The sequence below is a fragment of the Misgurnus anguillicaudatus genome, chromosome 9, assembly GCF_027580225.2.
Source record: "Misgurnus anguillicaudatus chromosome 9, ASM2758022v2, whole genome shotgun sequence".
NCBI lineage: Eukaryota > Metazoa > Chordata > Actinopteri > Cypriniformes > Cobitidae > Misgurnus > Misgurnus anguillicaudatus.
Window position 1 is genome coordinate 8,667,001 of NC_073345.2, and position 15,657 is coordinate 8,682,657.

The following is a 15,657-nucleotide window of genomic DNA, read 5'->3' on the forward strand; positions in this document are numbered from 1 at the left end:
CCCGTAGTGCCCTTTTTGGTTTGGGCCACTGCCCCATCTAGCATTTTCATTTTCTAAATGACAGTTCTCATTACAAAGAAAAGTGAATGGTTTATAAATAATTTTGGCATTAAGGTTTAATCCAAAAGAAGTTAAAATAAGGCTTTTCAACCTAAGGCCAGTGGGTTTTGTACAGATGCAAATTTGTGTGTATAGTATGTACAGTTTGAGTGTGACTTATCAAATGTAGTTTTCACAGAGCTGTGTGTTTCACTAGTTTTCTTGCTAATGAATTAGTTTGTTTAATTAAATTTTAACACAATTATCAGCACTGGTTTAAAAAATATTATCCGTCCCTCACCAGTCTTAAAATGTAAGGAATACTGGAGCTTGTTTGGGTTGGTGGTGGGACTGTTCGCGGTGGGCGCCGGAAAATTTCCCTTATTTTCAATTCCAATACTTGACAGGTATGGTCGGAAGGCCCCGTTGATCCGGCGTAAGCACGGAAGCGAGCGGAAAGAGGACGGGGCCAAAGAAGACAAACGGAAGCAGTTTATTCTAGCCGATCCGGTGAGATGAGTTGAGTGTCTGGGCGAGTACAGCATTGAGAAGGCGGAAGATATTATTTGACTGGGTGAAAAAGGATTTAGGGGCACAAGTGATTGGGCTGAGTATAAACCATTTAAATGATGATCCGTGAAACAACACATGTAAACAAATGTTATATTCTGAGTGATTGCAACAGGAATACTCACCGGAGGTGTCACCGAAGGAGGATTTCCAACGATTGATATCCGACGGCGGGAGGATTATCCGGCAGCTGAAAGGAAAAGGAGACAAAGGGAGAGTGTTACCGCCGCTTGTGAGTACCCTTGAGCACTTGTGTAAACAACATTACCGGAGAGTAAATCATTCAGCGAGTTTGTGAGTTCTAGCATAGTATGTGAGCGGCCCCACTGTGGAAAGAGTTGTGGGTGAGCCGAGAGCCACGAGTAAAGGAAGACGCAAGGGTGTCGCGACGGCGACGGCTGTATTCTTGACCCGTCGCTGCATCAGTGCCCAGTGAATCCCAGGACGAATCCCTAGCCAGCTGTGGTTGTGACCTTAATTCACCTGGAGTGCAGTGGGTGAGTCTTTGTCTCTGCCGTGAGTGTGTACACTTGAAAATATGTAGTGTTGTGCTGTGTCTGTGTCATCAGTAACTACCCCTAGGCTGGATGCGCCTGGGTGAAGGAAGTGGACACTGAGGTGGTGAAGCAACAAAAGCTAAGAGCCAGCAGACTGTGTTGTACGCCCACTCAAGTAAAAGTAAAGCCCCAGTCACCTGTAAAGTACTTATCTCCTGCAAATGGCTAAGAGCCAGCAGACTGTGTTGTACGGCTGCCTGTATGCCCAAGCAAAGACCCAGTGCCCTCCTGGATGTCCATCGTGTGCCCGGAGCCAAGAGATCAAATGCCCCCCCCCCATGCTTGGGGAAACAGAGGATTGAGACCCATTTTTTTAAATATTTAATTCCCCCATACATGTCTTTTTAATATTTAATAAAAGTTTTTATTCCCTTTTCTGTCTGGTCATTGGGTGTTTTGGGACCTCCTCAGGGTGGAAGTGAAGGAGGAGCGTGACCCGTGACGGGGCGGTCCGCTCCCACCTGTGACATAATCCTAGACTAATATTATGGATTTATGATTTCTTGACTGACCGTAGGCAGCAAGTTAGACTTAACTTACACATTTCCTCACTTAAAATGATTAATACTGGGGCACCGCAGGGATGTGTACTATCACCCATCCTTTACACACTATATACAAATGATTGCCAAGCATCCTCCTCAGCTCACACCTTTTTTAAGTATGCTGATGACACAGCACTGGTGGGCTTCTTGCATCCTGATACCCCATCTGTAGAAGGCTTTGAAAGGGAGGTTCAATGTTTTATTAAGTGGTGCACAGATAATTTTCTACAGGTCAATGTAAAGAAAACTAAAGAAATGTTAATAGATTTTAGTAAGAAAGGGATACCTGTCTCTTCATCTGAGATTAATGGTGAACAGATAGAGCGGGTCTCATCTTATAAATATTTGGGAATTGAGATTGATGATTAATTGTGTTTTAAACATTGTGCACAGAACAAGTGTAGGAACTGCAACAGAGGATGTTCTTTCTTAGGAAGCTAAAAGATTTTAAATTAGACAGCAGCATCCTCCAATTATTTTATAAGTGTCTTTTGCAAAGTATCTTGTCTTTTGGGTTAATCTGTGTTTTTGGAAACATGTATGTACTTGATCATAAGAAATTGCAGTGCATTATTAAATCAGCCAGTAGGGTCATCGGAGTGGACCAGGTATCTGCAATCCAGCTTTATAATGAGCTCATTTTAGGTAAAATAGAGCAAATCTTAGCTGATCCAACACATCCTCTGTTCCCAAAGTTTGTCAGAAGTAGTAGGTCAAATGGCAGAATTCTGCAGAGAGCAATCAAAACAGCAAGGTACCATAAGTCATTTGTACCTACAGCAATCAGATTGCACAATAATAGATTAAAAATATCTGTTGCACTTTAGTTCACCCTTCGGCACATCTATGCAATTTATTTTTAGGTATTGAAAAGTTTTTTTATCTATAATCTTATCTATTTATTCTTTATTTATTTTATAGCTTTTTCATGAAATGTCTTTGTGATGTTTGTAATGTCGTATATTTATTGTTTGTTTGTTCATGTTTTGTGAGACTTGCAATATTGACCACACGAATTTCCCCTTGGGGATAATAAAGTTTACCTTGACCTTGACATCAACAAAAAGTAACGTCACACAGATTCGCTTAGAGCGCCTTTTTTAAGTAGTATTTCAGTTCACTGACATCAATTTGGAGTCCACTAAAAAGAGTCCAAATCCAGGACTATGACATAAGCTAAGGCTTGGAAAGAAAGGATAACCATGGGTAATGTAACAGTTTTATCTTGTAGTTGAATAGTGGCATTTAACCATCCTATAGGACTCTTAGCTTGTCAATTAGCTAGATAACGTGGTCCACATGTCCATTGTTGTACTTTGTTTAATGTTTGCAAATTGTTTTCGAAGGCTTTCATGAATAAGTGTATAACTGGCACCAGTGTCCACAATGGCTTTTCCCATACATGTAGCAAGGTGGGCAGGTACTATCAACTGTTGTGGTATGGTAATGGGTGCAAGATTTCTCTGGAGTTCTCTTTGAGGTTGAGTGTTTTCTGGGGAAGCGGTTACATTGTTATTAGTCGGTTGTCCACCTGACTTGCGTGGTGGGAAGATTTTGAACTGTTAAATTGCTGACCAGATGACTGTTGGGATGCTGGGGGTGCATACAGTGGGCATTTTCCCGGGGAATGTTGGCCATTACATCTCCAACATAGAACTGCAGGTTTCTCATTCTGACGGTTGGGTAGTGATTTGGCTTGTTTGTGTTCCAAGTGACCTTCCTAATGAAGCTGTTGCTCATGATCTCTCTAGTTGGTGACCAAGCCTGACCAAATCCTCTACTTTATTCACTTCGCCTTGTAGCTGGCTTGCAATGTAAGGTTTGATATTCTTTTATATCATTTTAACGATCTAATTTTCTGTAAAATCTGCTTTCCGTCTTTTACATAGTGCTCGGTATGTGAATGCAAAGTCTCTAATTGTTTCATTCTTGAGTAAGTTCTTTCACAGTTTCCTCCTGTCAGTCCATAGATTCCATCAATTGGTCCCAGTTACTCTGAAACTGAGCTGTGAAACGTTGTGGTATTTCTCTCCCAGGGGTTGAAAGGACCCCAGGCAGATCCTGTTGGACCACTGATGACAGTGAGGGTGAAATGACCTTACTTCATGTACAAAGTTGCATATGATCATTTTCCGTGGCATAATTTAAAGGTTGTCTTGTAGTTGGTAAAGTAGGGGATTTCACATGCATCTGTGTTTCAGGACAGACACTGCTTTGTGTAGTAGTATGGCCATATAAGATAGGACCAGGCAAATGATCTGTGTGGATAGGGTGTTGTTGTGAAGAATATGGCCAGTTTGGTGTGGAAATGTTAGGTGCATCTAAGTCTTCTATATCCACAAATGAGGATTATATGGGATGGGTAGTGGCCATTTCTTAGAAATGTGTGTGTGTGCTTGCGTGCCTGCATGCGCGCGCATGTGTGTGTGTGTAAAATAAAAAAATATCTGAATGAAAGTGTTTGGTAACACTTTATATTACGACCCGCAATGTACCACGTAATGAACCTCTCGACGCGCACTAGTTTGTGTGCGGGATGACGTCAGTTTTTTTAACGCTGCTAACAATATCTATATAGCCTTCTGTCTCCAAACATTAATAATATTAACATTACTTTACATTGTTTAAAAGGTCTACAGGTTTAGCATCAGTGTATGGTTTCTGTTTTGAGATTCAGATGCTCTAGCATCATAAATGTAGTATTTTGTGACAGAAGTTGTTACGAACCTCCAGTGGAGAGTCTAGGGTAGGAGGAGGCTGGTGACAATAATAAAACCATTTCGGGTTGAAGGAACAAAAGAAACTGCTTTATCAGCAAGTATGGCGTTTATTTACAATTTTATTTAACCAAATGGTACAACAAAAACAAGCAAGTCTCAAAACTATTCAACAAAAAGACAACTACATAAAGAAAAACAAAAACTCCTTACTATTTACCACCCTCTCTCCATTGAGAGAGTAACTCCCAATATGAGAGTCAACTTGATACAATTTACTACAGGAACTCCACGAACGCCACTGCAGTATCACCCAGCTCTGGTAAGCTGTAAGTCTAGAGAGGTCTGCTTCCCACACACTTCACATCAGTCTTCTTCTTCTTCTTTCGGGTTTAATGGCGGTTGGCAACTCGACTGAAAGGTGCATTACCACCACCTACTAGACTGGAGTGTGGGCATTAGAATGACATAAAAGGAAAGAGAGAAAAAATAAAATAAAATAAATAAACAAACCCTATCAAATTCTTTCATTTAACCCAGTATTTTTCAAAAATAAAATTAGTAAATTGTGTATTTTCCCAGATGTTTTCCCTAATAAATGCTCAAGTGTCATACTTTGTTCGTTTATATGTGTCTTTAATTCTACCCCATCTTCTTCATATTTTGTGCAGTCTAAGATTATGTGTTTTACTGTCTCTTGTACATTACAATCAGTGCATAAACCAGTCGGATATTTTCCTATTCTATACAATGTTGTGTTTAAAACAGTGTGACCTATTCTAAGACGTGAGACTAGCATCTCTTCCCTTGGGCTCCTGCCCTTCCTCATGCATTTGGCTACTTGATTTTGTATACTGTATAAATGACGTCCTGCATCTGCTGTGTTCCAATATTCCTGCCATATTTTAAGGGAATGTTGCTTTATGTTCACATCAGTCTGCCTATTCTCTTTCCTTTTTACCAGCTCCCACTCTCCTGCTGATTGGCAACAGGTGGACGTACTAATTGATTGCTAACTGGAGACAGGTGTGCTCACAGGACCTGTGGAGGACAGAGAAACAGCAGTACATCTGGGCAAATGGTACGAATGGGTATGAATGGGACTTCTTACTTTTGTGTTGATATAACGATCGCAAGGCGAATCCAGTCTGTTTCAAATGTGTGAATAACCTGTGAAAACGGTCTAATATAATACATCCAATGACCATTTTTGTCCACAAATGCGTATAATAAATGAAATATAGATATATAGTCTGTTGTTTACATCAGATTTCGCATGAACATCTTGTAATAGAATGTAATATACACTCCCCAGATTATTTGCGTCGTAACACTGTATATGAGATCAAACTTTAGGTTCTGCTAAACACATAAACCCATGGTCAAACTTTGTTTCTAAAAGTAGGCAGGAGTATAATAGGGCTTATTCGCAAACACCGGAAGTCGCTCACCGCGGCCATCTTGTTGACATGCCTGCCTCTAGCCGCACGTAGATTTGAGTTGAGGCGAGCGGTAGCGATGGCTTCCTCACGTTGATATCAAGAAAAGATCAGCCTAATCGGTGTGGACCCATATCAAATAGACCCAACTGCCTTAAAAAAAGACCCGTCCTTATTGCCAGCCGTAACCTATCCGGATATTTATAACTATCTCGTTCATACAGTATCCGCATACACTTCACAGGAGCTGAAGGCCTTCAAGTCACTTGAGTCATATAACTTCTTCATTTCTGGCAAAGTCGGCAACCTTCTTACTTTTGTTTCACCAATGACATCTTCAAACATTGCTGTGATCGCAGAGGTATGTAAATATTTTTTATGTGATGCTTAACGTTAACTTACTTGCATAACCTAATGATGATTGCTAGCTAACGTTAGCATACAGCACGGGGTTGCATCAACTATGTGTAAGTTATATCGTAAAGTCGACACTAGGCTTAGCAACTACTACTTAGTTTGTAACTTATCTCTGTGGTGCAACATTTTTTTAAGTGAAGCATATATCGAAACTTAGTAATAATTTACGTTGTAATTAAGCTAACGTTACACGTGAACCTACACAGAGCTGGTGCAACAGGCTGCAGAATAACATCTGAAGCTATTGCGTTTGTGGTCATTATACTTTTTCTGTTTCTGCTTCAGATACTATAACAAAATACCTGAAAACCTTTTGAAACTGTGTTTTGTGACAATAATAACCTAGACACGTAAATGTTTGAACTATGGCTGTAAAAATTAAATCGCGATTAATTGTATCTAAAAATAAAAGTTTGTGTTTACATAATATGTGTGTGTACTTTGTATAATCATTATTTATATATAAAAACACACACCAGCATGTGTATATATTTAAGAAAAAAAGTTGATATGCGTATTTATACATGTAAAATATTTATGTATAATATAAATTATATATATGTATACAGTATATAAATGCAAATGTCTTAAATATATACAGGGTTGCGTGTGTATTTATATATACATAAAAATTATACAAAGTACACACATACATAAACACAAACTTTTATTTTGGATACTATTTAGCGCTATTAATATTTTACAGCCCTAGTTTGAACTGCAATTTGCCATAAGATAAGAATAGAAGCTCCTATACACACAATTACAGAATAAATGTCATGCATGTATTTTGTTTGAAATCTTGAATGCAATTCTGTGTTTTTGTGTTTTCATAGGTTGAACACAGTCAGAAATTAAGTGCCCCACCTCTGCGTCCATGGGTTATTGCCCAGAAGGATGGCATTATTTTGCCTGCACACTGCACTTGCATGGCGGGATTAGGCGAAACATGTAGCCATGTTGGAGCGGTTCTTTTCGCCATCAAGGCAGCTGTTTTGCTCCGTGAGTCCCAAACTGTGACAGAAAAACCTGCATATTGGTTACTTCCAAGTGGACAACCAAAGGAAAAGTACCTTGAAGTAGAAAACATTGACTTTCACTCAAAAGCTACAATCAAACACAAACTGTACACAACATTTTCAGAAGGGAAACCAATACAATACAAGGACAAACAAAAGCTACCTGATGTGTCAGAGCCAACAGATGCTGAGATCGCTACTTTCCTTGGAGAGCTGCATGCTACAGGTGATAAACCAGTCTTGCTGTCTGTCATGGAAGACTATGCAGCGTTCTATGCTCCAGTGTCGAACACCGATACTGGCCAGTCCCTGAGTGAGCTATTCGATGAACAGTGCATTTCTATGACAAGCGACCAGTTACTCTTACACTGTAGTACCATTGCAGTAGACATTTCCCAAAGGCAAGCTGACACAATAGAACAGCAGACAAGAGAACAGTCTAAATGTAAAGCCTGGTATAGATTTAGGGCTGGCAGAATTACAGCCTCACGCATGAAAGCTGCTTGTTCCACACCACCTGAGAAGCCATCACAAAGCCTCATCAAAAATATTTGTTACCCTCTAAGTGCAGGCTTTACAAGTAAAGCAACCACTTGGGGGTGTGATCATGAACAACAGGCACTAACTTGTTATCGTCAGCAAATGCATTCACACACCAATTTCAGATTTGAGACCAGTGGTTTTGTAATAAATCCAGAACTGCCTCACATAGGTGCTACACCAGATGGGATAGTACATTGCGACTGCTGTGGTGATGGTGTAGTTGAGGTTAAATGTCCATTTTGTGCACATGATAGCATAAGCCTCAAAGAATGTGTTGATGGAAGATTCTGTTTGGAGGAATCTAATGGCAAATTACAGCTCAAACATTCACATGCAATGTTCCCTCTAAGCTGCACGCGGACGCGCAGTCAAAGTGGCCGCGCAATAGATTTGTCAGACCGCGCACATTTTTCTGACCGCACATAAACATTGATGCATTAGCTGTTGTAAAAGAATTAAGAGAGAGAGAAGGCGAGTGTTCTAGAAGCAGAAGAAACTTTCAACCAATCGCTGATCTTGCTACGGTGACAGACACTTTTATGAGCCAATGGTAGCAGCGCATTCAGTTCACACAGGTGCCGCTGCCAGCACGAGCACAGAGTGAGAGCGAGTCAGATTAGCAGCTGCACGGGGCGATCTCAAGAAACTAAAATATTTATTAAGAGGAAAAAGTGATTCAAAACAGTGATTTAAAACAAATTATTGGATTCCTGAAGTGATGCGATAACTTGGAAAAGCTGTCGCTAGAGTGAGAAGAGAGCAAAATAGAGAATTAGAACGGAGGCAGATGCAGAATCACAGAGCATCAAAACACTGCGAATGAACTTCTTTTAAATAAGAAGTTAAAATTTATGCTTTGGTGAGTTATATTCTAAATATTAACTTGACATTATGGCATAAGTGTTGCAAATTTGGCAGCAAACTATGAGTTTTATTAGTTTGTTTACATTGGCCGTTGGTATATAATGAACGAGCTGAAGCTATTTACATTTGAAAGTTAAATGTCAAGTAACGTAAATGTGATTAAAAAATTACATTTTAAGTGTCAATATGTTCAATAAGTGTTGAAACCCTGAGTTAGGTTGTTATTTGAAATGTTTACATGATGCTTATTTATAAATCTGTTAAATTGAAGATTAATTACTGTTCTGCCTTGTGTTTTTACAAGGCTGGGTTTTTTGTGAGAATTGCGAACATCTGTGAAGTTCTCCTGGTCCATCTTGGACTTGCGAGACAATTAAGTGTATACTGAAGGTGTATACAAAAAGGCGAGCCTACCAGAACTGTGCTTTGAACTCATCAGAACTGGTAGGAAGATATTTTTCCTTTTTGTTTCGGACAACTACTAGGACGTGAATTCGCTGAAACTTCATTTTCCGTATTTTCTTGGATTTTCTTCAAAGGACACTGACTTTGAACTGAACTATTTGAACTATTTAAAGGAACAAACAATTGATTCATGAATTCAACCCAACTGAGTCATTTAAGTGAATCATGAATTTGGATTACAAACAAAATGAAACAGTGTTACTCTTTTACAAGTATTTTATTTATTTATTTGCACTGTAGTATATGAGAACTGATTTTCAGCTTGAGTTGAACGGTTCAATCTGCTAAACCCAGGTAACTGGTAAATTCAAAGAGAGTGTTAATTACATGTCCCACATTGAACATTATACGTGTGTATACACTACACCCCGTCATCTCTATGAATCTCCTTTAGTTAACGCAGGCTCGTGGTCATTTTCAGCAGGTCGTGTGGTTGCGAATTGCTCACAGTACTGAAATGTGCACTCAGAAAAAAAAGAATTTGCTCAGTGCTGAAAAAAATTAGAGGGAACATTGTTCACATGCCTACTACTTTCAGGTCCAGACACAGATGCTTGTATGCAATAAGGAGTTTGCTGATTTTGTTGTATGGTCAGAAAATGATGTACACATAGAGAGGATAGAACCAGATATTGGACTCTGGGAAGTTATCAAGTCAAAATCTAGAGATCTTTTTTTCAAAGCCGTTCTCCCAGAGCTTATGGGCAAACTTTTCTCAAGGCCATGTCCATCAGCAATGCCGACTGACACAGCTAATGTGACTGAAGTGGATCCCTCTGAACGCAGAGAAAAACCTTTCCCATTAGACATCATCTGCGTGTGCAAGCAACCATACAAAGTTTGTGACCGTGTGGTGCGTTGTCACAGTGAGGACTGCCTTCATATATGGTTCCATCTCTCATGTATGAACATGAAACGTATGCCTAATAAGGGGAGCAAATGGTACTGTTTGGTGTGTAGAGCTAAAGTGTGATGGTACAGTATGACACATGAAATGAAGTTTCTGATTTAACAGGTTTTTATTATTCTTTTTATTTACACAGTTAATTGTATTTTGTCATTATTTACAAAAAATATGAAATTCAATACCATTTCTAATGACTGCCTAAATGCTAAAATGTAAGATAATTAAAAAAAAACTTATTCCAACCTGAACCTGACTTTTGTGATTAAGATTTTAAGACCCAAAAATGAAAATTCTGTCATCATTTACTCACCCTTATGTTGCTACAAGACTGTGTTTATTAAAACAACGAAATTTATACAAAGGAAGATATTTTGAGAAATGTTTGTAACCAAACTGTTTGTGGACCCCATTTACTTCCATAGTATTATTTTTTCCTAATATAAAAGTGAATGGAGGCCATAACCGGTTTGGTTACAAAAAATGTCTCAAAATATCTTCCTTTGTGTTCATCAAAACAACTAAATTTATACAGGTTTGTAACCACATGAGGCTGAGTAAATGATGACAGAATTTTCATTTTTGGGTGAACTATCCCTTAAAGGTAACACTATACATGTACTAACAACCCATTTTACAACCACACACATTTAATCAAAAGGTTCAACTGAAGGGCACATGTTGGTAAGGCAACAACATACTGTAGTTATCTTATCGATAACCGCTATCTCAGATCCTGATGTAACCAGGTAGGAGATGGGTATCTTCTCTGACAGTATCCCATATTTATTGCGCACCAATCCTATCACTCGTTCTACATGTATGCGGACATGTGCGATTTTGCAGGTGACCTCAACTTCAAGAGCAGACAGCTGTAGCTTTCCTCGAGTATAACTGGGTGTTACAACTTTTGTACATTTTAACCCTACACTCTCTTGTAAATTAAAACCTCTGTCTGCCAAGATGAAATCACCGGGGGTAAGTAGCTTGAGTAAGCCTGAGTTTTCTGTGACATGTTTATCGGTAGTACGCCCTCCCCATGCCTTAGAGAGGAAAGAAATGGATCCCTGAGGTGTGATGCCTATAAGGTATTTGATAGTGTTATGGTGTTTATATGAAGACCAAGTTAGACTGCGTGCTGTCAAACCTGAAGGCCTCTCTATAAAAATTTCAAAACAATCAATTATTACTGTCACTCTTGACCCAAAATGTTGTTGAAAGGTTATTGGCATAGACTTGCAAAGCTCATCTCTCCTTGGCCAAAATATAAAATGTTTAAGTTTCACATACAAAACATGTATGACACAAACAAAGGTTTTGGACACGGTAGACTGTGAAATGCCAAATCTGTAGGCAAGGTCCTGTTCTGGGAAGTTGTGGTGGAGTCTCATCAGTACCAAGACAAGTTTTTGAAACTTGGTTAGTGAAGTTTTAGTGCTGTTAGTAAGGGAGCCTTCAATGAAATTATAGAGCACCATTAATGTAGCAAAACTTGGTAAGCCTGTATAAAACCTGACTTTTTTCTCATCATCCCTGAATGTGTCCATGCTTATCTTTTCTGTGGCTAGCTGAGATTTCAGAGAAATATTTTCAGTAAGCAGTCTCTGGTGATCTGCGTGTATTTTGGAGCACACTTCAGATGTGCACATATCTTCCTCAACTGTCTCAAAAGCATCATTAACCTCATTGTAAGCCTCTGTTGTGCTCATCCCTGGGCTGTCTTGCTCCTGTGCCACTCTCCCTAAACTTGATGCCTGTCTTCTTCGCTGCTGCACCCTGTTGTACCTGCCCATTACACATCCTTTTCTTGTTGCTCTCTCAGCCTTTCCTGTCTGACCTGTCTCTCCTGCCAGCTTCAATGAGGGGGCCCAATCAGGATGAGTGCTGTCATGTAGATATGATGGCTTACCTAAAAGAAATCCACACAAAAGGGACTGTTCACCCATAACCACAGTATCATACAAGCACTAACTCCCTACCTAGTATCAATGGCAGACCTATATGTTCATATAGTTATTAATACTAATTTAATAATTGTCTCAATTTATGACAGCTTCATCTATTTGAAAGAGCAGTTTCAGCCGCTGCTTACAGCTAACCATATGTGATAAAATTATGGGGACAGACTTTGCTGTGAGGTAACGTTAAGTTATCTAAAAACTAATGTTAGCCTACATGTGAAAAAATGTTGGGAACAGACGTTGCTGTGAGGCATATATCCCTAACGTTACCTGTGGTAAAATGATGGGAACAGACTTTGCTGTGGGGAGTTGGCTGAAAGTTTAGCTATTTATTCTAGCTAGCCACAAGTCTCTCCTGCGCTGGCTCAGCTCCTCTGTCTCCTTCCCTTCACGTTTTCTGACAGTTGGTATCGCATAAAAGCTAACTTCGTGGTTCTTATTGCTGTTGTTAGAACAGCCGTGTATTACACAACACACCATCGCGCTTAGAAAAACAAAAACAAACCATCAATATTACCGACGCTGCCTCGCTTATCAATTGACAGACTGACAGTTGCCGTGGTTTTTATGTCAACAATATGGCCGCCGCAAGCATTGATGACGTAGATCGAATAACGCCTATACATAATATCCAAACAGGGTTGTCAAATATCGTGACGTCATCTGACTCGCTCGTTCCTCCAATGACTTCATGGAAAATAATGATAGACAGAACGTGTAGCCAATTAGATAAAGAATCCAACAATTTTTGTGTGACGTTTTATTTCCTGGTGTGGAAACTGCTATTTTATATGCTAACGTAAGGGAAAATAATAATAAGAACGAACATGTGTGCATGCAAACAAAATACTTTCATTTTGGGGCTGACTGGCACTTAGAAAAGGCACTAGTCTTACAAAAAACATTTTTGGACCTATTGACCTCAAACGTGAAACATTACTTCTTTAGACTTGTGGCTTTGGAATCATTGCATTTCTAGGTTTCACACACATATTTATCATTAAGTTTTTTAGTTATAAAAAAGATGTTATGCAAAAAAAAATGTTATTCCAAAGTACTTCAGCCTCTCTAACGTTTTTAATTTTTAACCTAAAATAATGTTGAAACTTGGAAAATGAAGCTCAAAGTGTCTTCTCTCTAATGATACAAGTTATGCTATAGTTATATTTATGATATAGTTATGCTTATGCTCTAAATGGTTTAGACAACAACAACCATTTTAGTGAAAGTAGGTCTTTTCATGGTTTAGGCTAGAGTGGGGGTGCTTTTCAAGAGGTTAAAAACGTTTTATTTGAAATTAAACAATAATGACAACAAAGCAGCACGCTATTTGTTCATTTTTAAAAATGAACAAATAGCGTGATGCTCTGTAAAAAGCATAGCAGCAATATACTAAAATAAAAGTGATGTGCTGTTTTATTTCATTTGCTCGTAGACACCAACTGTATACAATATACTTTCATCAGGTAAGTAGTGAATATGAAAAACAAATAAATAAAATCATAAAAAATCAATACATAGACTTGCCGAAGTCATACATACCACGTTATATTACAATAGGTACCTTGTAAAAATAAAATACTTAGTTATTTATCATTTTTCATATTCTTACCCCCTTATTACCCCAAACTTACCATATTGTTCCCTTATACCTACAAGTACATACTGTAGAAGTACTCTGTTGTTACAAGTAGGTACGCTGTAAATTCTGTTTAATTACACGCTACATTGCGGTCAGAATATAAAGCATTAACCAACTCTTAAACTGTGTTAATAAGTCAGAATGCATGAAATAGCATTGCCCCCCCAAACAGGTTTGCACAATATAGGACAGATTGACAGCAGTACTTTGCTGTGAGAAGAAAGATTTAGGCTAAAGTAAATTTACAGGTGCCATATAATAAAAGCTTAACTTCAAAATAGATATTGCCATTGCATTTTGTAAATATTATAACTATTACAATATGCATAATTTTGAACGATTAAATGTGAATGTGTCAAACCAAAAAATTAAACTCCTTAAATTTCAGATATTTTCACAAGTAAAATTTGGCCGAAGCAGGATACAGTCGTAAAAGGAATGCTCAGTTCACTATGTGCCTTGAACAAGAATATTGTTAATTTGTTTTGGAAAAAAAATCATAATTTATGTTTTGGTTCACTTCAGCACCCATAGATCACGTAATTTCATACAAAGATGAAAAATATAAACAATATGTCCAATTATATAGATTTTTCCACAGATCATTTTCAATACCTTACTAAAATATTACATTAACTTTTTTTGCCAAAAGTTTGTTTCTACGCCAAACAAGTTTAACAATTTTTTCTCTTATCTCTTTGGTTTGTAAGCCATACACTAAAGGATTTAATCCTGGTGGTACAATGTGAAACATTATACTAGCTAGTTTCCTGCTGTCAGAATATTCAGGAACACGGTGGAGAAAAATCATGGTGGCGCAAGAAACAAACATGATTAAATAAACAGCTATGTGAGTGCTGCAGGTTTTTATGGCTTTGCTGTTGAGCGCTTTGTTTTTACTGCTAATGCACACAATAGCAATCTTGATATAAGTTATAAATACAGACCCAAGTGATAAAGTAAAAATAAATACACTATAAATAAGTCCAAACACATTATTAACAGATACATTTTCACAGGACAGTTTAAACAGTGAGGCATTGTCACAGAAAGGATTTTCAATTTTATATCTGCAGCGAGAAAGACGTATTGTGAGGCCTAACAGAATAGACACCAATAATACTGCCAACCCCCAGGCTGATGCTGATAATTTAATTACCATTTTATTTGTCATAATGGATGAATATCGTAATGGATTACATATAGCTACATATCGGTCAAAGGCCATTATCATCAACACATAGTGGCTTGCTGCTGCAAATATATGCACAAAATAAGCTTGAACAACACACTCCACATATGTAATATATCGCACAGAGGCTTCTGTTAAAATATCCTGTAACAAGCGTGGCAACATGACGGTGGTACCGAGTATATCATTCAGTGGTAGATTACAAAACAGAAAATGCATAGGATGATGCAGATTCTTCTGTGTTGAGATGAGAATTATAAGTATAATGTTACATCCCATTACAAAGATATAAACTAACAGAAGCAGGATATAAACAGGATAAGATGACTGAGGTGCAACTTTCAGTCCCTCCACCAACAGAAGGCTGTTTGTTAATGTCAGGTTGTCCATTCGCTGCCCTTCACAAAACCTGTAGACAGATTAATAAACAATCTGTTCAACATCATAATGAACATTTCATGCTGCCATGTATTATGAGGAACATATGAAAAGTTCAGATACAAATCCTCTAAAACTAATATTTTTCTAAAACATATTTTCTTGTAAGTGAGCATTTTTATCAGACTCTTGATTGATTCTGCAAAATGGTGTTGCTGAGTAGCCTGAGGCCGGAATTAAAAGAAATTAAAGCAGAAGTATTTGTTTAAAATATAATATGTGCCAAGAGCTATCGGTTAATATCATTTTATCATTTTTGACAAAAGTGACAATAAGCGGCCTTTACATCTGAGCTCCTCATTTACAGTAGAACATATGTTGAAAAAAGTTTTTTTTTTAAGGTAA

General features: G+C 38.1%; 2 protein-coding genes across 2 annotated transcripts; one reads left to right on the plus strand and one right to left on the minus strand.

The window, feature by feature from the left end:
• The first annotated feature begins 5,849 nt into the window (after positions 1–5,849).
• Positions 5,850–9,493, plus strand: LOC129435209 (uncharacterized). The gene is made up of 2 exons (XM_055193651.2): positions 5,850–6,228; positions 7,121–9,493. The coding sequence occupies exons 1-2, from the start codon at positions 6,196–6,198 to the stop codon at positions 8,270–8,272; spliced, it is 1,185 nt and encodes a 394-aa protein (XP_055049626.2). The 5' UTR covers positions 5,850–6,195; the 3' UTR covers positions 8,273–9,493.
• Positions 9,452–15,264, minus strand: LOC129423269 (olfactory receptor 8G17-like). The gene is made up of 4 exons (XM_073870977.1): positions 14,913–15,264; positions 14,346–14,783; positions 11,592–11,988; positions 9,452–9,473 (listed from the first exon to the last, which is right to left on the minus strand). Exons 1-4 carry the CDS (start codon positions 15,262–15,264, stop codon positions 9,452–9,454), a joined length of 1,209 nt encoding a protein of 402 aa, XP_073727078.1.
• Between the last annotated feature and the right edge of the window lie 393 nt (positions 15,265–15,657).